Source organism: Bombus flavifrons, chromosome 14, assembly GCF_040668555.2.
Source record: "Bombus flavifrons isolate JBK064 chromosome 14, iyBomFlav1_principal, whole genome shotgun sequence".
In the NCBI taxonomy this organism is placed as follows: Eukaryota; Metazoa; Arthropoda; class Insecta; order Hymenoptera; family Apidae; genus Bombus; species Bombus flavifrons.
Genome location: NC_138455.1, coordinates 11,810,332 through 11,830,817, shown reverse-complemented (window position 1 = coordinate 11,830,817; position 20,486 = coordinate 11,810,332). Strand labels below are relative to the sequence as shown.

Genomic DNA, 20,486 nt, shown 5'->3' with positions numbered 1-20,486 from the left:
ATTTATAGCGACGTAACTAGAAAATATGAACAAAGAATGGCATTGGATTTGTAAATATCGACACGTGTCCTGACACTTGTGGCCGATAATGTAAATCTTCGTCGAGTTTTACGAACCCATCGACTATAAAATGGCCGACGAAATGACGCGACCTTATCTCGAGGAAAAGAACGTAAGACAAGGGAGATCGAGGCCTTGAATCTCGAAAAAGAAAGGAGTCGTCGTCCTTAGAGAAAGCAGTGAACTTTGATGGAACGGTCCATCTCATGGGCACGGGTGCGTTCCAATTATCGCGATACGATCCTGTTTTACGATCCTGTCAACGAAGCTGAATCGACGAATGAATAAATCGCAGCTGGATGGTCATCGCAGTTTTCATCGAAGGTTAACAGACTTCTCATCTCGGATTTCTTCTTCGAACGAATCCAAAAATGGTCGGCACGTACGCGCGACAATTGCACTGGTATTCCCTTAAAGTTAGAAAGGACTAGTCGAAGGAGTGGAAGCTGGTTAGAATACTTTCTTCGAGTAGCTATAACTCTATTCGCTCGATGTCTGACCCTGAAGGTGATTTATCGAAAAGCCAGTCGGCTCGGTCGGAGAGTCGATCGCTTTTTCGCGTCTAACGGCGTTCGATTGCGAAAGAATGATAGCGCGAGCCTCGCGGGAAACCAAACTTCCTATTTCCAAAGAGTTAGGCGTGTTGTCGTCGGCCGAGAAAGCGATCGTTATCGATTAATAGAATTCTAGAGGCGCGATGTACTCGCCGGTTCCACGAATTTGTCCTCCTCCGTGTCCTTCGTCGGCGGAGACGACGTTCCACTTTCACTCCGTTCCTTCGATCTTTCGAAAAATTACAATTACGAGGAGTTTGCTACGTAGCTGGCTCAGATTACTCGCGAAAGATCACAAGGATGCGCGAGTCGGAATCCCCTGAAGGCGCCACGAGACCTTTGCAACTCCGCTCGAAATATACCTTGGTCCTTTGTTTGGACGCGTTCCAAAGAAGAGGACGAAGTGTAAAAAACAGACTGTGCGGTAAAAGCAAGATGCAATGTCCATAGAAATGGATGGCCTTCTAACGCGTCGCTCAAGAGTCAAGTTTGAAAGGTTCGACGGTAAATAGCATTGGTTCTGTTGGAGTTGTGTTGACGCTGACTATCAGGTGGCGACGCAGGTGCTCCTCGCGAACCTTTCGCTCGGTGGGGACCGTTTTTTGACAGAGCTACGCCAATGCGAGGCCAGCCAAGGCGCCTATGTACGTTCAGCCCCCCTCTCTCTCTCTCTTCGACCTTATCCTCCGTCGTAGAAAGCTCGACCAGACGACGCTGGCCGGAGCACAACGCTCCTGCTGCTGACTTTTCCACTTCCATCGCGCAGTCTTCTGGCCGGACCGGACGCGGTCTTGCCCTCAACTAGCAAACGCGGTGTTTCCCCGGGTGATTCCCCTCGAAAATTTGAGCATCGATCCACCCCCGTTCAGAGCGGGTTCGAGTTGCCGAGCGTGCCCTCCCGAACACAGTGCTTTCTCGAGATCGTTCGCTGGCAGAGAAGTAGTCGCGCGGTGTACAGGTGTGACAAGTATACTTGGAGTGCGCCTCGATGTGAGCACGGTGCTTTCATGAGGGATTAAGGAATAATCGACGGAGCCGAGAGACAGGTCTGTGCATTTCTTTTGTCCAAAGCAACTTCTATCTCTAAGAACGTGGCACGCTTTCTAGAAACGGCAAGTTTCTCGATCGAAAATCTGCAAAAGTTTGAATAAGAGCGATCGATTATTCCGGGCAAACAGATTGGTCGTTCGAAGAAAAGAGAGCCGCAATGGAAATACCTTTAGATGGAAATCGAGGTTTTTCTCGGGTTATTCTCGCTGTTAGAATAGGAGAGTTTACGAGATTAACGTGGCGAAAGTAGTGGCAATTGCTTCGCTGTTCGTACTCGCGAACGTTGGCTTCTTTTCTCCACCGAATCCAGACGAGCTAGGCAAATTAAATTCGGATTACTTAAGCAGCGGTAATCACAGTGTTTTATTCGAACGGTACGAGTCGTCGGCTTCTGCCCGCGGCCAGAATGTCAGCATTTTCTTGCGACAATCCGTCCACGTGAGCGTTCCAGACGACTCGAACCGTACCTCGCGGCTAAAGAAACTACTTGAACCCAACTCCTCGCTCGATACAGTCGAAAGAAAAGATCGGCCACGCAATACCCTGGTCAAATTTTCGTAAGGAGAGAAAACTGTACGGCGCGTTGGCGTGAAAATAGTCTTTCGTCGGTTTCGCCATCCCCGGCATCCATCGATTCGATATTTCACGACATCTTACGAGAGACAGCGAGAGAAGCATGGTCGATCGATCAAATCCAGACAAACGATACGGTACGTTTGAAATCGTGAAAGGACGATCGGGCAGAGCGCGAGAGCTTCAGGAGTAAAATAAAGGCGCCAGGACTTTCGCTGACCATCCCATCCTCTCCCTCTTTCGCCGAAACGTTTTTACATCTTCGGATGACAACGAAAGCGAACTGGTTCTATCGTCGAATTTACCGTCCACCCGACTTTCCATTCCTTTTTTTCTTTCGTGGAAAAAAGAACGCGACTCCTACGCTCGCCATCTCCCTCGAGGTTGTTTAATAAGGTGAAAGGAGAAAAAAACACCGCCGATACGTTTGCTTCGAGTCGGTCGTATTTTTGTTTCCAGCGTTTCTCAGTCTGTAATTTTCATATCTCGGTATTTTCGTGTGTTTCGAATAAGCTTCGAATAAAATCGCGGATTTCTATTCTGCTCGAGGATCAGTGCATTAACGAGCATACGTACTGCTATCGTTCGAGGAAATATATTCAGACTCGGTACACGTGTTAAGAACGCACGCACGCGAATGTACGCACGCATCGCCATAACTACGATTGAAGTATGTATTTTTTTTTTTATTTTTTATATATATATTGTAGAAAGAGTTCTCGTTGACCTCTAGGAAATGGAATATTTCGTTTATACATTTCCGCGATTTCAATCCATCGAAGGAAAAGAAGTCGAGGATAATGGAGATTGCTTGGGAAATTCGAACGCTTTGACTCGCGATCACTTCCATTTTCTGTCTGATTCGTTCGAACGATATATATCGTGAAATACAACATTAGTACACTTCCATTTTGCACCAGAATATGGCGTGTAGCGTAACGTTCTCCGCGAGTTACGCGTCTTACAACATCACGGCGATAAACAAGCGGGCGTAATTTTAATCGTTAATCAAGTTACACGCCGGCTAATTCTAGCTGCGATTTTTTTCAACGGTCTATGGAAATGAACGAACCGCCGTTCACGGCGTATCGGCTACTTTGTCGATTAATCTCGTGGTTTTCCGTAACCTCGACAGTGCCTCGACCAACCGCTCTCTCTCTCTCTCTCCGTTTCTCTTTCCTTCGGTGTCTCCCTTTCGTTCTCTCCTTCCTCCTCATTGCATTCTAACGCGTCCACGTTCACTTTCGATCGGCGGATTCCGTGGCCGATTCTACACACGCTTGAAAGTGAATTTATTTCGCGAGGAGCCCGTTAGACTCACGACACGCCTAGCCTACGGCCTAATTACTCGCCACACCACGAAATCACTGTTTCGAGTCTCCGCGGAAACTTAAACGTCTGGAAGCGTTCCGCGGCCGGAAACTACGCCTCTCTGTGATCTTATTGATCGTCGATCAGTCGATGAGACGTCAAACGAAGCAACTTGCATAAATGTATATCGAGATACGGAGAAACCGCTCGTAAAGGAGCAAAACGTGAAAGCTCTGGGAATCTGACAGGATCGAGCGGATGCGAGGAAAGCGAGGAAAGTAGCGTGGAGAATGAACGCTTGCTTCCCTCTGAAACTAAGAAATAGGCTCGTTCCAATAATTATAGGTTCGAAATCGCAGCTCGATCGCGCATAAACCGCCGACGACTATGGCTGGCTGTTGCGTAATCAGCGAACGCTTTCGCGAGCTTACGCTTGACACGTCGACCGATATTTTACCGAGTCTTTTTCGATAAACAATATCGAGAGCGCGCGAGCTCGAACGAACGCCGCGTTACGACACGAGAACGCGCGTCGTCCAGCCGCGGTCTGCTTTCTCCCGCTATACGCTGTCGGAAAAATAAACGAGCTACTTGGTCGTAATCGAACAGCCGGAATAGGCTTAATGACCGGGTCGATTTGCCACGAAAATCGAGCCAATTCTTTCCCCAAAGTACACCGCGTCCCGATCAGGTTCCAAGCAGAATCGCAAACGTGAAACGTTGAACACGACGACTTACATGTACACGTGGTGCGAAACATTTTTCACGTATGCACGCGCGATTGGACAGTGACGAAAGTTTCGTCAGGCGCGATATCTTTTAACGAGCTGGTCGACAATTCCATTCGCAAAGAATTCTCTCGAAAATGAATATCACGCGTACGGCTAACGAGAAACGTCGTCGCCCGTACCCGATAATGTGCTATTAACAATAAATAGTATTATAAAAGGTATCCCGCGGTGGTCTCGAGATGCTGCTGGTCTTGCACGAGCGTGCGAATGATTTTTGCAACTATTTTTTATTCTTTGGTGAGTCGATCTTTCCTCTGGATTTCGAAAATGTTCTCGGCGATTGTAACGCGAAACTCTTAACGACTGTAGGGAAAGGAGAGCTAAGTCGTCTATCGAGTATCGGGAACAGAGACGAGGGAAAGACGATTTTGGCTGCTATTTGTCGCCTTGGGACAAAGCGAAATTTGACGATCGCTTTCGAAACGAAACAAAGTGTGTCAGACTGTTCTACGAGGCACGCGTAAATATTGCGCGATATCTACTTTCGATGATGCCCGCGCGATCTGCACCGATCAATTCGATATACACGATCTGTCTTCGTGAACGATACTTTAAAGTAGTAATGCGAACAGCGGCTGTGAAACTGAGAGACAGACCACAAGCCGGTGATCGTGAAATTTCCATTCGAGCAGAGACGATCGTGCGACTTTCTGGAAAAAGGCTGGAAAGATAAAGCGAATAAAGATAGGCGAATTAAGTAAATTGCGTTGCGAACATTAGCTCTAGTTTCTTTAGTAGCATTCGTCCTTTCTATACCTGGCTTTTCATAATAATTCGACTAATTGATCGCACGCTCTTCTGCGATCTCGTGCCATTCGATGGTTCGAGTATTCGCCATTTCGATGGCGGTGTAATTTCTAGACGCGGGTATAATTTAAGAAGCGGTAGGAAGCAATCGTAAAACGTCTGTTGTACGATTCAGTATCGGGCTCGTTATGCTCTTTCAGCGCACTATCGTTGCCGTGGCTGAAAAAGACTAGAAAAGAGGCGTAACAGCTTCACGACACGTTAATTGCGCTAATTATACACGCGAGTCTCTTTCTCTCGCGAGAAAGAAATTCGTAGGAGAAAGAGGAGGATGAGAAGACAAGTCCAATTTCCGATTCCGGCAATGTTTCTTTCCGTGCGATCACTTTCCTGCGGTTTCGGAATCACGTCGATTCCCAGTTACAAAATTTTCTCCGAAACGATGGCGAAATCGGATTCTGGATCGTGGAACGACCGCCGATAAGCGTAATATGGCTGCAGGCCGCGAAAACAAATGGAAAGCGTACGTCTTTTTTTATTACCACTTTCCTTATCATTAATATCGTTGATTTCGCTAACTCGTGGCTCGTTTTTGCCTTTTATCGTCCAACTAACGCCGAACCAAGAAAAAAGCGGTACGACTCCGCGAGCAGAAGCCTCGCACCGTTAGCGTTCTGGGGCTGTAACGCCGGTTTATTTGTCGCGGCAGGCTTACACAATGTGTCGATAAAACGTGGCAAATAGCAGTTTACGGTCGAATAAATTTTATTCACGATGGAGAGTGAAATCGTTTATCCCAAAGCCGGTTCTCTCCGCGGCAAGAGCAACGTAGTCACCGCCTCTCACGGATCGTCGTTCCACGAAACGTTTCGATTTTGTCAATTAAAAATCAAACCTCGCATCCTCGATTCCTGGTTGAACGAACTCGACCGGAAAACTCACGAATCTAGAGATCGCCGCGACGATGATAAACGCGCTCCTTAATCGACGATTACCACCGATGAATGGATGCCGCGTTACGTAAGTTGACCGCTTTTAGCGAACGCGAGATCGATTATATTTGCCGAACGATACTCCAGACTGGTATATATACGAGAAGAAAGCGTTACCAAGAATTGTAATGATTAGAACTAATAATAATCGTACGATACGATTATACGAAAAATCGAGGACTGTAGTTTTCTGGAAGGAGGACCCGTATGAGCACGTTAGATTGCAAACGAACGCTAGAGTCTTTGAAACTCTAACAAGCGCAATTTTTCGTAGTCGAGGCAGCTGTTTCCTCCTCTCGTTCGATCGAACGTTCGTTGTCTGCGTGGCGTAAAGCAGGCGTGTCGCGTATCAGCTTTTGTCAGTTTTACTCGCACGCGACCAATCCGGATAATTCTGGCACCTTGACACGAAAAACCAGTCAGCATTAAAGCGCACCTTCGCAGCAACGATGCTCGATTTTCATGTCTCTGTGGGTGAGTAAGATACATTGAAATATATTTCCATGCTTTCAAGGCCTAGCTTTTCAAGGTAGATCCGCGTTATCCTAATTCCTCTCTGTTACGACAACAACCGTTCGAGCTACCAGGCGAATAAAAGCGATCGCGATATAGTCTCGTTCCATATATTCTTCGGACAAGTATCGACGTCAGTGGCGTACTCGTTCGCCTGCACAATCCAACACTTTCTACATACGAAATAGCAATCCTTTTCCTAAACGACGTGGAGGATTATTAACGATGCGAAAGAAACCCAGGTTCGTGGTCTGCCTCGTTATCCTACGATCGCGTCCACCAATAACTGTAAACCGTGATTTTAATTGAAAGCGACGAACGAGAAGAAGGAGACGGAGTCTGCGCCTGATATCGCGTCGGGTCTGACCACAGTCCTCTCTATCGTACAGTACAGTAGGTACGTAATTATGTGCTGTGCACCGCGAATGCAACAAGTGTCTAACGAGTTACGGCGTTGGAGAAGACCGCGTGCACGTCTATATGGAATGTACATTATACCGGTACTCGTCTCGACGGGACACTTTCTACCCACGACGCAGTAATCCGTAGTCCAATGAACATGAAACACGGATAAAAGTGGCAGCTAGCGGTCGTGTGAAACGCGCCTGTTCCCCCGTTTCAATTCGCCTGCATCGTATCCCGTATGCCTGATCTAACGACTGGGAAAATATCGCGTTACCTTCCTTTTTCAGGATCGAACTTAATTGCTCTGTGCCTTGACCTCGCCCGATCGGTCGCGTTAGACGACCGATCTCGAATCGAGCGCGCGCACAGATCGATAAGGTTACTCAACGATAATCCGAGTGCCGATTACGGGAAAATCGACGAGAAAGCGTATGACCTCACCGCAAAAACCTTTTCATGGAACGTTTGATCGCGACGAGCTGAATCTATTTGCAGCGTATCGATAAGCGGCCGGCTGGCTTCTAACAGCTTTTTCCACTGCACAATGATCCGTGATTCGAGCTTCCGGTGAACGTGAGCTACGTTTACTCCGTGTACGATTGCGATATATATGTATAACGGTAGGAACAACGAAACGAAACTAGAGAGAAGTCGATTCTCACGTTCTGCTTTTAAGTAATTGTTTTTACGATTGAGAGCGCACGATCGAGAGAAACGCTCGAGTTGCTAAAGCACCTGACGCGGGATAAATGTTCGAAAAAATGCGGAAACTCGTACGAATGGACGCGGAACACAGTCATTCGATGACTGTTTTCCTTCGTCGCTTCGTCGTTATTGCCACTGTCCAACGTACAACCTTTCCGTAACAATGTACGATAACGCAACGGCGATAGCAGCTGCTCCAAGCACGAGGAAATGAAAGCTTGCTACACCAACCTGTACGACTTTTGAAGGCTATCGGGTTTTCTAACCACGCCTTGTGTCGCTGGTTTATCTGAAAAATCGCGAATGTCTCGAGGGAAGAAACAACGGAGGCAACCACGTTCCAAATACGTACGATAATAATTGCTCCTGCATGTAGAATGGAAAATATATCCCGGCCAGTAGAATTTTTACGAATTCTTCATGTACGACGAAATCGTTCGAGCTCTAAGAGTGAGATTCGCTTAGAATTTCATTTGCGAAGAACGCCTCGGAGGATATTCGAAAGCACTGGGTATCGTAAGGTATTTAAGAAACGAAGTGGGTCGGACAACTGGTCGTGCTAGCCATAACTTCCGGCGACCTTTAGCGGTCGCGGGATGACCGTTACGCGTGTTGTAATATAACGTAATTTACCGTAAGGTAACGTTACGAGTGTCGCGTTCCGCGCACAACTCGATAAAGAGGAATCCTCGGTTTGTCCGTTGGAGGAAACGTATTTGCATTATCCTGGAATAGCCGGAGGGCGTTTCAAAGTATCTACGCGATTCTGCAAGCGAGTCGAATGGCGAGAGAATTCGTTTCGGCTCGATTTTCTAGCCATTTTAGAGATAGCGTAGAAACACGATCGCGTAATCGTGGCTTCTCCCGAACGGGACGAACAACGCGACTAAATTTCCCAGCAGGCCTGAGAACTCGCACGACAGTTGGTCGTGACACGAGCAAAGAAAGCAAAGAAACAACGAAACTTGTGTAACCGAACAACGCGGCGATTCTCTATCTCCGAGAGGAACGCAGCCATCCTTCTGTTTTTTCCTGCCGCTTTTACACAAACGATAACGATCCGTCTGCGAACTGGAGCGCGATAGAGCGCTTAATTAATTCGAAAATATGCCGCGATTAACCCGAATGCTCTACATTTTTTTATCCAAAACCGAGGCAAGACTAGAAAATTCCGATCATCGAATCCTATACTAAACAGAGAGATCCGTAAACTTAACTTTCGATGGCTTACGTTACGGTTTTCGATCCGTTCGCCTTAACCAAAAATTTCTATAGTTGGAAAAGCAAAAATCGTTGAAGACGAATTAAGCGCGATCGGATGTTAATCCTTGCTAATGTAAATACGACATAATTCATTTCAAAGGCGGAAGATCTATATCGTAAATCGTCTCTTTAATCGGGGAAAGGTAAAAAATACCGAATTACGTAGTCAAAAGCTATCACGAAAGCCAATCTTATCTCCAAACTACTTTCACCAGTTTCCGTTTCGAAATTGAGAGAATCTGCTCCGAATACATCAAAAGCTGAATCTTCGAATATCGTCCGCTAGATTTATCGAAATATACCTCTGTAAAATCGTTGCCATCTATGCGAATTCTCTTCGCTATTTGCCCGTAGAAGGCCGAGTAGGTGTTTCGAAAAAGTTTCGTCTGTGAAGTAGAGAAGGAGATATACCGGGTACCCTAAGAGTGAAGTTCTCTTTGTTCTAGTAATTAACAGAAGTAGCATGCGCAGCAGTGTCACACCCGGTATTACGTGATCGTGCATTTATATAACACCTACATTATCCTTGCATTATATGGTTAGCAGTGGTGACAGCACAGAGAAAGTTCCTAACCGTTCCCATATGCTCAAGTGCCTGTACCGGTCTACGGTCGACGCCAGAACTACGTCTCGATTATGCTTTATACAACTCGATATCGAACTTTGGCAATCCACGTCCACCTTCGTGTCGATTTTTAATACGATCGTAGCTACGATATTGCGTCAACGCCGAAACGCTCTTACGAAATTCTTGCATCGAATTAATTAGAAATATTTCTGCCTGTTACAGTAGCGCCAACATGCGGGAGAAAAGGTGGCTTCTGCTCGCTCTGTATGGTAAGTAAAACATACGCTTGCAAGACTCGCTGCCAAACACAATCATCTCCCTGTGCCACTTAAAACATAACGCACACGATCTTTTAATATCTCCGGGGTGATTTAAATTCTCGATCGTATTTCGATGGAAACGAAAGCGCAGTTAGCGCTTGTTGCGATGTGACAGAGCTTAGTATTTTTGGACTCTCCATATCCGGAGAGGAATGCCGAAGACAGCGGTCGACCTTCCATCCGAGAGTTTAGCATCGATGTTATTCAAGGTTCGTTCACACCGGCGTCCCACGTACGTATATTCATCCTTCGGTACGAATCGAGTTCGCTTCATAGAGTTTGATACGGTAGGACGATCGAATCTGTCAACTTATTTTGAAAAAGAAGATGCTACGATTCGTATTCACGACACAGATAAACCGCGTACGTGTGACGCGCGAAAGAACTTCACAGAAAGAATCCACAAAGGAAAAGACAAACCTGTTGTGCATATCAACAAGTCCGCTTCCTTTGTCCTATGGCGACGTGCAGTGCGAACCGACGAGCTCCGAAATTCTCTATCGATCGAGGCATCGGAAAAACGAGACGAACGTATTACAAAATTTCGAGCAAACAGCTTTCGTCGCTAGCCGACACAATCCTTTGGACGTACAAGCGGTCGTCCAACGAGACATTGTTAAACGATCACGTGTACACTTAACGCGGTTTCTGACATTTTCACTTGTTCGACGACTATTCGTTTCTCGTATCGAGCGACAGCCAGCCGAGGCCTTCGAAAACTTGTTTGAAAGCTACCGAACGATACGGTGTACCCTACGCTCGCGTCTCGATTCCTCGGGATCGCAAAAATTTTCAGCCATAGTTTTGCACGAATGTTTACCGTTCTCAAACTAGCTTACGTCGCCGATCTTTCGAACAATCGGTTCTACCATCGATGTATCGCGCGTGATCGTGGAAAAGTTGCGATTAACTTCTTGCTTCGATTCTCCTATCTTATCTTCAAACGTAAGAAACTTCGTTAACGTAACCTAACGTGAGAATTAAATGATGCGATTGGATGGAAAATGAGCGAAAGAAATTAGTATCGTCGCGCCCTTTTTTTAACGAGAATGCCATGACATTCCCATTCGAGCGGGAATCGAAAAGACAATCGTTAGTTGGCGATACGATAGAATCGGAACGAAGCAATTTGTTTAGACCGCCGCTACGGCAGTCTGTTTCGTCACGAAAATGTTTCGCCGTTACATTTGCAGCAGGGGTGTGCCCGCGCCAGCGTTTCTCACAAACGGAATGCGAGCACGTTCCCATAATTCATTTTTATGCAACGTCGCCGGTTGCTCGTTGTTATCGATTCCAGCTTGGAAAACCACGATCCCGTTACGAAGGTGCACAACCGCTGCCGGACGACGTGTTTTTCAACATCGAGGACGTTCACTCTCCGAAAACGACCGTAAGGAGAGCCTCGCGCCCACGTCGATCGTACCCATCCGATCCACTTCGCTATCAGACACCCCTTACAAAGAGAGTATCGGCGAAAGTATCGCGTTTTTTTCCACGGGACGACGAGTTATCCTGTCTGGTTCGAAAGGTTGTCGCCAATCCGCCGACCTTGAACCGGTTTGATTTAATTAGACGTAGTTGGTGCGCAAAGATTTTCCGATAATTCAAGTTCATTAACGGGATGTGGTTATGGTAGCGAGAAAAAAATAAGAGACGCGCAAAGGTTTATCCTTGAACGCTCGGTCCGACGAAAATAAAATGATTAGACGTATCGTATTGTACAATCTCCTCGTGAATCAACGAAAGTCACCCACGAAAGAAACGATCGATAGACAGCCTTGATCTGTTTGAAAACAATTGCCCAACCGAACGCATTCACCTGCGCCGCGAAAATTGCAACACTTAAAACCGAGCTCTCGCTGCTCTTCTCATGCGCAGGTTTCGCAACGCCGACGCTTCTTCGTGACTTATGCAATCCGTGAATGCGTATCGGCCTTTGATTATTTACCGTGTGTCTAACCGGTGTCCCATTCCAGCACGTTCCAGCGATCAAACCTGTCCCGTTGCTTTTAATAGTCACGTTTCGATCAACAACGTTTACCGCAATACGGGAAAACCGAAGGGGAAAGATCAACTACGAAGTTTCACATCGTATTTCGTCTTACCGGCCAATATCGAATATTTTTTTCACAATTTCAGGAATTCTGTTGACCAACGCAGTTTCAGCCGAACGAAAGCCTACCAGGCCGAAATTCAAGATCGCGACAACTTCCACGTCGACGACCACAAGCAGCACCACCGAACACAGTCACGTCCGCGAGAATGAAAACGAAGATACAGAGGTACGTCCTAACGAAGTAACATTCTAATCGCAGACATACAGATATAATTGCGCTAAACTTTTTTTTGGCGTATCTAATCGAATCGAGACGTTGCTCACGTAGCTCCGAGCAGTGAATTTATAATGCGAAGCGTGGTTGTAGCACGATCCTGTCGTGTTGCGCCTCGATTTACCGCTGCAGGAATAGAACGGGCAGATCGTTTATCGTCGATGATGCAAATCGCGTTGATGATGCTCGAGTCACGACAAACCACGCGTCTGTTTCTATTTTCCAATTACACATGCCAGTGTACTTGATGCAACGAAACGAAGATGCATAGAGCGAAAGATCGCGACACCGGTAGCATCGTCTAAACGATACGTCTCTTTACGAGCGTTTCTCCCAAATCGTTGTAATTTACGACAATCCACCGGTTTAGATCTCTCGATTACGCCACATTCATATTAAATTAATTAACGTCTATCTAAAGCACCGTTGGGGCGCGTTCAAAGACAAGTTTACCTTCACATAGAAACGGCATCGTGACATCATCGAAAGTAGCATCGCGAGCACATCACTGACCGTTACCAAGAGCCACGCTAGAACTACGATGCATTAGATAACTACCGTCTCACAGGCTAGGTACACGCTACTACGCTCGTAAACGTGCGGACGCTTGCTTAACTTTCGACAGAATGGCAATGCTTGAAAATTACAAAAAAGAGACTCGGAAATCCTTAGAAAATTTGTATCTGTAGGCGTGAGACGTGAAAAAGGGCAATCTTGTTACTCAAGCAGTTGCTTATTCTCAGCTCGTTTGACCATCAGGCTACACGTAGACGCGACAAAGAAGATTCTTCCAAATCAATAGCGACATCGTGGTTTTAACAATAGTATTTAAAATCAATTGACGCTTGATCGAATTACGTATTTGATTTTAATATACTATGATATACGTATATACGTTGACTCTAGAAAAAAATAGTAAATCTTAATGATATACACGTATTGTTATTACAAATGGATCAACGTGTCCAGATACTTACGAGTGGTAATGTAACTCATCGAGAATGCCGTTTCTGACTTTCTTCAGACGATCACAACGTTGGCCACCGAAACGAACGCGACGACTGGACACGTCCTCACAGGAATCCCGCAGATCGATTACATCTGGGACCCGAATCTGCCTCGTGAACTGAACGGCTACAATCTCAGCGATTATCCGTTTTACAACAGCATACCGGAGGACATCGACTTTAAATGCGATGGTCTTCACGATGGCTTTTACGCAAGCGTGCCTCACAAATGCCAGGTGAGAACTATGACTCTTCGTAATTATTCTGCTTGACGCGGTATCAATCGCTTAGCTATTCTTGGCGATGAAAATTGGTGGACTTTCTCTTTCTGTAAATAAAGTGAACATCTTGAAGGATATACACCGTCGACTCGAAAATGCCTCGAAGGTTCCAAAGGGGAACAAGCGCTCGACCGTTCGCTTATTCTCTGCGTTATTTTACGTTCGCGATCATTCTGCATAATTGAGCGAACTTTGTCGTTTATCGTTTCTCGTTTCTCGTTTCTCGGAGACCTTCTTAAAAGTAACGCGAAGATTCCTACAACGCGTTAATCCGCGTGTGGAAGAACGCCTGTTGCTTCTCAACTATTTCGAAATGTCGAGATTTCATCAAACATATAACGTACACTTACTAATAAATAATACATAGTAGTAACAAAATTTTAAAAAGTTACGTGTGACGCGTAACATGCTCGCAAACATTTTCCAGGCAGATGTCCAAATACCTTTCCGAGTCGCTTTAAATCTTTGCCCACTCTCGTGAATTTACTTGACAAATACCAGAGTATTCTTTGTCAGGAGGGACGCTATGAGAAGAAACACAATGTGTACGATGAAACGTATGCAAGTATCGAGAAACACCGTGCGTAGCATTCTTGCGGAAATCAGTCCGTAATCGCGAAACGATCGTGAAACGTGGGACCGATCGCGTCCATTGCAAGAGTAAAAGTGGGTATCGTGATCGCTCTAGTGAAAAGGAAAGTCAGTGTCATCTGGATGAATGCCCGGGAAAGATTTTCTGACAAGGTGTATCGTCCACTCGCGCAATGAACAAACGTCAACGGTCCGTGACTGCGGTTTTCCCGTTTCTATCGACGGGACGAGCACCGACCGCGAACGAAAGAGATCACATTTTGATGGCGAGAATCATCCTTATCCATCGGGTCTAACTAGTTCCTGCCACGACGCGAGTCTATCCTTTTCCTAATATGTTTTATGAACACAAAACAAAACGATTCAGAAAGAAAATTCATGGTCCGATATCGAATAGAACAAAAAACTGATCGATTCAAAAAGCGACAAAACGTTTCGAGCATTCTAAAATCGATCGTCCATTTACGTTCAAAGCAACGGAACTGAAACTGCAAGTTTCTAAATAATCGAGAAATAAACGAAACGAATTTAGTGGACGATTTAGTACTTGGAGAGAAAACGGAAATTTTACACCTCGACGTAGTACGCGTAGGAGAATGCTGGTTGGAAAAGCGAGAAAGACGAGGTTGTGGCGGAAAAAACACGAAGAAGAGAGGAGACTTTCGCGGTCCGATACACTTCCCGTCCCTGACCGTTTCGAGATTCACGCGCGGCGATCTTGCGATTGTGAAAGCGATTGCAAAGTACCCCTTTCCGACGTTCCTTATCGATTGTTTAGCCCCAGCTACCGAACGAATGGACCTATTGTCATGCAAATGTTCGCAGATTCGCCTCGCTCAGCTTTCCGTGAAGCAACGATGCCGAGGCTACCTCGGAAACAGGATATCGTACAGAAACAAGTAAAAGAAAAATTCTTTCGAAGCAAAACGGATCGATCTGATAGAACGTCAGACAATTAGACGCGTGTTTCGCTTCATCCAACTTACGATCGCTAAAATGGTTTTACGATACTTTTCGGGCGATCGTGCTTCTCTGATAACCGTTCGCGATCGAGTTGGCCGTACGTTTGACATTTAGCAGCTGGAAGTTGAGCAACAATCGCGATCCATCGTCGCGAAATCGCTCGACTAACCCGGTTCCAGATGCTTGGAAACAACAGCAGAGTTTCGAGTAATTTTAAACCGAGCGCGTTCTTGTCATGCAGATACGCAACGAGTTACTTCCTGCAATTTAGAACAGGGGACTCTGACTTTCCAATAAAATTACCAAAGCATAGAGAAACTACAGGCTGTTGGAGACTAGCGAGCGCGCATGCGAAAAGATTCGATTAAAAATTGGGATAAACGAGAAAAAATTGGGAAATAACGATTGGCCAACGAAGGAAGTAGACGAGGATCCCCGTCTGTCGTTCGAGACGGTGAAAAAATGAACGAGACAGCGTGTCGAAAAAACAAAGTCGAACGAAGAAGTTGTTGTACGAAGCAACCTGGACGTGCTCTGAATGATTCTAGATAATACCTTTAGATAATCCGACCAGACGGTCGTAGATACTTTTACAGAGACAAGCCGCCTATATGTGTAACACCACCAGACGCGCTTGTGGTAATTACTCGAGCACACGTAGTCACGGTGTGAAAGCTACGATAGCTTCTAGCAACGACGAGCGTCCGTGTTCGGTGAAAAGTATGTTACGAGTGTCGAAGATCGTTTCCTAAAAAAAAAAAAGTGATCGAAATGTTCCCGACGAGATAGATACTCCTTGAAGAAGAAAAAAAAAAGCGTTCCTACTTTCACGAATTCCCAACTTTCAAAGCTTCTTCATTTTTGACTTCGACATATCTGTAATTTCATCGTGATCCGTTTGTTTTCACGATAAATCCAATAACTCGCGTTTCTTCTTTTTCAAGGTGTATCACCACTGCCTTTTCGGAACGAGATACGACTTCCTGTGCGCGAATTTCACGGCGTTCGACCAAAAGACCTTCATCTGCCACTTCGTCTCCGAAGTCGACTGCGCCAATTCGAAGAAATACTGGCACAGGAACGATGCCCTTTACAAGGCCACTACAACGTCCACAACATCCACGTCGACGACAACTACCGTGGCACCGGTAACAGCCGCCGCAGGACGTCAGCTACCGAGGGACAGAGATCTTCCAAGAAGAAGAAGACCCTTCAGAAGACGGCCAGCGTACGATTACTACGACGAAGAATATTACGACGACGATTATAGTCGTCCACGTGGCTACAGCAGAGACGACTACGACTACGACGACCGAAAGTACAGAAGAGACAGAGATCGTGACTTCAGAGATCGGGATCGTGACTTCCGAGACAGAGACGTTCCAAGGTCTCGGGAAGGAATCCCCAGGGACGACAGAGATCGTGACGCGAGCGCCAGGGATCGGTATCCGCCTAGAAGCAACAGAAGAGACCCTACTAGGGCGAGAGATCCTCTCGAGGAAGATACAAGAGTCAGATCTAGAGATCCCGATCAAGGATCGAGGTCCGCGTCTAGAGAACTCGACGACGCGGAATTGGACGATCGACGAACCGAGTCGAGGCTCAGAGACACCGACGATCGTCGGTACTCCGATAAAAGGTAATTCCTTCGTGAACAAAAATGCGAATGTTTTACCATTTGATAGTTGGACGACGAATTAAGCAAATTCTTTCGTAGGTATAGAGACGATTACGACGATAAAGAAGCTGGTTCTCCGCCTTCAGGTGCGACTGGAAACTCGGATGGCTTGGTAAAGCCTGCAGCACCCGCAACATCGGTCTACGCAAGACCTAGAACTCCTCCGAAAATTCGAAGACCCGTGCCGCTTTCCGAACAGGACAGATACGCGTACAAAGCTACAGCTGTTCAATCGACCGGTAAGTTTCTTGCGCCGACGATGTTTAAACGATTCGTCGTATATGATTAATTTAGATTTTAATCTAACGATACAAGATTTTAAACGCGTGCAACCTTTGCAGAAGAACCTCGAAGAAGACCGGTGGACGTTGCAGACGATGACTATTACGAAGACGAGTTAGAAGATGTGAGGCCGGTTCGAAGACCACTGAGAAGGAGACCAGCTTATAGAGACAGGGATCGAGACTTCTATGACACCATAGAAAGGGATAGGGGCCGACCCTACAGGTAAGGTAACGTACGTACACAACACTGATACAATTATCTGTATATTCGTCTGTCGTAACTAATCGATCGCAACACATTATCTAACGATACCGTAACATGCGTAATGCGCGAAGTAACATACGTGCCTAACACAGCAACATCATCCAACGTACATTCATATAAACGATACAGTTACTTCGGGTTAAAGAAAATTACCAAAATTTCTAATTTCAGAACTCGATATCGGGACGACGAAGACGACCTGCGATCAAGAAAACACTCGGATCGCTCGAGAGATCGCTACTACGATCGAGATAGGGATCGAGGCGTAGAACGTGGAAGGGATCGATCCCTCGATCGTGGAAAGGATCGTAACGCGGAGAGACCACCGGATCGTGACCGAGGAAGAATACAAGACACGGACAAGCCAGAAAGACCGCATCGACCTCAAGATAAAGAACGCGAGCCAGATCGTTCTAGGACGGGTACAAGATCCAAGGATTTACAAGAAACTACAGACTCGGCCAGAAGAGGCAGTGGTTTCGATCGCACGGAAAGGACCACTACCACTACGACGACTACCACGTGTTTGCCCGAACAGCTCGTTCATAAAGCAGAATCAATCTCGAAAGAACCCACGAACGATAGACAAGCTTTTGCCGAAAAACAAGCAAAATCTGCGCAGACTCAAACAACGCGAACGCCGATCGAGGATGGAGAATCGTATCGAACGAATCAGCAGTCGGATTACCAGGAACGAGATCAGGACGAAAAGCGTGATCGTGGCCATTATCATACCGCGTCGTTGGAGGAATACTCGCAAGATTATTACGACGAACCGGAAGATCCACCCGCTCCACCACCAAGAACCACGGTTCGCATCGTTAAACGACCCTTCTTACCATCTAGAGGCGGGAACCCTAATCCAAGAGGCTTGTCTCCGGTCGGTGTGAAAGCTACCACGTCTAAAAAGGAAGAGGACAGACCGACCGAAAGGACAAACGTTCAGGAGAGAGGGAAAAATTATTACGTGCACGAGGCAACGCAGGACAATCTCGGGCAATCTAATCAAGAGCCTAAAACGCAACGAGAGGAAAACGAAAATCACGATACGTACAGGAACGTTCAAACAGAGAGTCAGCATGGATATAACGACGAATATGATACATCTATAGCGAGACCTGCGATTAGAAGGCCGACTGAGAGACAAAGGGAAGAAGAAGAACAAAAAACTATAAGCGATGCGTTTGTTAGGATATCCAAGCAGGAAGAAACAGAAAATGAACAGAACTTTGGAGAAGGACTAGCCAAATGGCCCACCGAGGAATTTTCCAATCAGCAGAGTAACGAAGGAAACGTGCAGATCTCGGGTTCGTTCCGTAACAAAGGCCGATTAACCGTGACCGAAAACTCAAACGTTTACGGGTCTACCTTCAAAAACGACGAAGCTGAGGAGCAGCCAACAGGGCCTCAGAGTTACAGAGTGAAACAGAGGCTGAACGAGGTGACGCATCGTTTGCAGGATATCCCGGAAAGCGAGTACGACGTCACTTTGAACGACGCGTTAACGCCTACGCTGAATCAGGAGGCAAACTTGCCCAGTGGATTCGTTCTACCTCTTCACCGACAACTAGGAAGAGACGCGGTTCTACAATCATCAGAGAATAATTACAAAGTTTCCAGACCCGTGAATCAACAGCAGCAGAAACCATTCGTTTCTAATTCTCAATTTTTGCCAGCAGTTAGCAACAACGACAGACTAAGAACCGTATATTACAGAACGCCCGAAACGATTCAGATCGGTGGAGCGCAATATAGGCCGCAAAGAGGATCATGGCACGATTACACCGGCTACTGAAACAAATACTAACGACGAAGAAATCTTGACAGAAAGCTTTGGAACGTTAGGAAATCGGTCGATTCGGGCACGTTTCGTCGATCGAACGTTTCAAGGAACGATCTTTTCGGAAGCTAACTTCCTTTCAGAATAAAGGAATTTATTAGACCCTTGGTCGTGTGGTCAAACTTTTCGATGTCTTTCATAGGAGGGGATAGGAAAGCGGATGGTTTTCGCGTATTAGATCTTGAAAGTAGAAAACGAATATCCGAATAATCAAACTACTACGCAGAGAGGCGAGCAAATATCGAGCACAGTTAAAACAAATCATCGCGAATCCAGAAATTAATGACCTTTTATTCGACCGAATGATCGAAAAACTATCACTGTCCAAAATAGCTTTTAGCATTAGTATCGACGACGTTAAATTCATTCTTCCCTGCAGTAGTTTTTCAAAAACTATGTTTTAAATATTAGCCACTTATTAACTAGCTTAACTTATTAGCTGTTCGACTATTTTTATTTTATTAACTGTCACAGTATAAATCTCTGATCGAAGATGTAAATTGCAACGGTTTCTACTTTCGGCTAAACTTGTAAATATGCGCACGATTATTCACTATTCCTTCGGGTTAAATTATTACTCCCAGTGCGATGATACGCGTGTAAACAGTTTTCTACGAAAGCACATTCGTCGTCTCGATTTTCTTTTCGACAATAGTAGCAAGTAAGTTTTCTCGAGTACGCATTTTATCTTTAATGTAATGTAAATTATACCAGTCTTGACGTACGATATTAAAGAGTGACAAAACGTATAAATCTAATTCGTATCCCAACATGAACTTCGTCGCGGCCTGAATTTCCTTCCCTCTTCAACATCTATATTTAAAATATTAATATATCAAAGAGTGACAAAACGTATAAATCTAATTCGTATCCCAGCATGAACTTTATTGCGGACTGAACTTTCTTCTTTCTTCAACGTCTGCACTCTTCTCTCTGCGCGGTCAACCTCCTTTCTCCTTTCTTCCTTCTTCTAGTTGACGTTTGCTATAAAAATATTGAGATTGATCAACCTCGAACACCGCATATAACGACGCGACTATTAAAATTAATTATTAAATCGACCGACAGTGTGCATATATAAATGTTACCATTTTATATTAAACGTATTTCTTACTAATTTTAAAAAAATTTTTTAACTAATTTTAAAAAGGTATATGCAGTGCACGAAGGTTGATCTCGTAGCCATTAGCTCGATATTACGTACGTACAATATAGGTATTGTATCGTAAGTAATATCGATTGCCCAGGTCTCACCACGGGGAGGTTGCTACGAATGGAAACCCACAAAAATAAGATCATCTTCTATCTTAAAAAGATCAAAATTCTATTCATTGTCGCATAACTTATGTAAAGATTAAATTATACGAGAATGAACAACGGTACGTATTAACTAAA

General features: G+C 45.5%; 1 protein-coding gene and 1 long non-coding RNA gene across 3 annotated transcripts; one reads left to right on the top strand and one right to left on the bottom strand.

Annotated features, from left to right (window-relative positions):
• Nucleotides 1-1,289: 1,289 nt before the first annotated feature.
• Nucleotides 1,290-19,926, top strand: LOC138186971 (zinc finger CCCH domain-containing protein 13). 2 transcript variants are annotated; one of them, XM_069127362.1, is made up of 8 exons: nucleotides 1,290-1,660; nucleotides 9,758-9,801; nucleotides 11,992-12,134; nucleotides 13,207-13,425; nucleotides 15,969-16,663; nucleotides 16,742-16,941; nucleotides 17,044-17,209; nucleotides 17,423-19,926. In XM_069127362.1, exons 2-8 carry the CDS (start codon nucleotides 9,765-9,767, stop codon nucleotides 19,044-19,046), a joined length of 3,084 nt encoding a protein of 1,027 aa, XP_068983463.1. In that variant the 5' UTR covers nucleotides 1,290-1,660; nucleotides 9,758-9,764; the 3' UTR covers nucleotides 19,047-19,926. The 2 variants fall into 2 exon arrangements, with proteins under 2 accessions (XP_068983463.1, XP_068983462.1); XM_069127361.1 differs by having other exon boundaries at nucleotides 9,755-9,801.
• LOC138186981 (uncharacterized) lies at nucleotides 12,848-13,299 on the bottom strand. Its single transcript, XR_011175050.1, has 2 exons — nucleotides 13,160-13,299; nucleotides 12,848-13,084 (listed from the first exon to the last, which is right to left on the bottom strand). It is a non-coding gene; the product is annotated as an uncharacterized LOC138186981 (long non-coding RNA).
• Nucleotides 19,927-20,486: the final 560 nt, after the last annotated feature.

What these genes read in the sequence shown, in the direction of transcription:
- LOC138186971 (XM_069127362.1), top strand. Translation starts at nt 9,765, where the DNA reads ATGCGGGAGAAAAGGTGGCTTCTGCTCGCTCTGTATG. An exon ending in GCGTGCCTCACAAATGCCAG is followed by an intron (nt 13,426 to 15,968) that starts GTGAGAACTATG and finishes TTCTTTTTCAAG; the next exon opens with GTGTATCACCACTGCCTTTT. An exon ending in GATAGGGGCCGACCCTACAG is followed by an intron (nt 17,210 to 17,422) that starts GTAAGGTAACGT and finishes TTCTAATTTCAG; the next exon opens with AACTCGATATCGGGACGACG.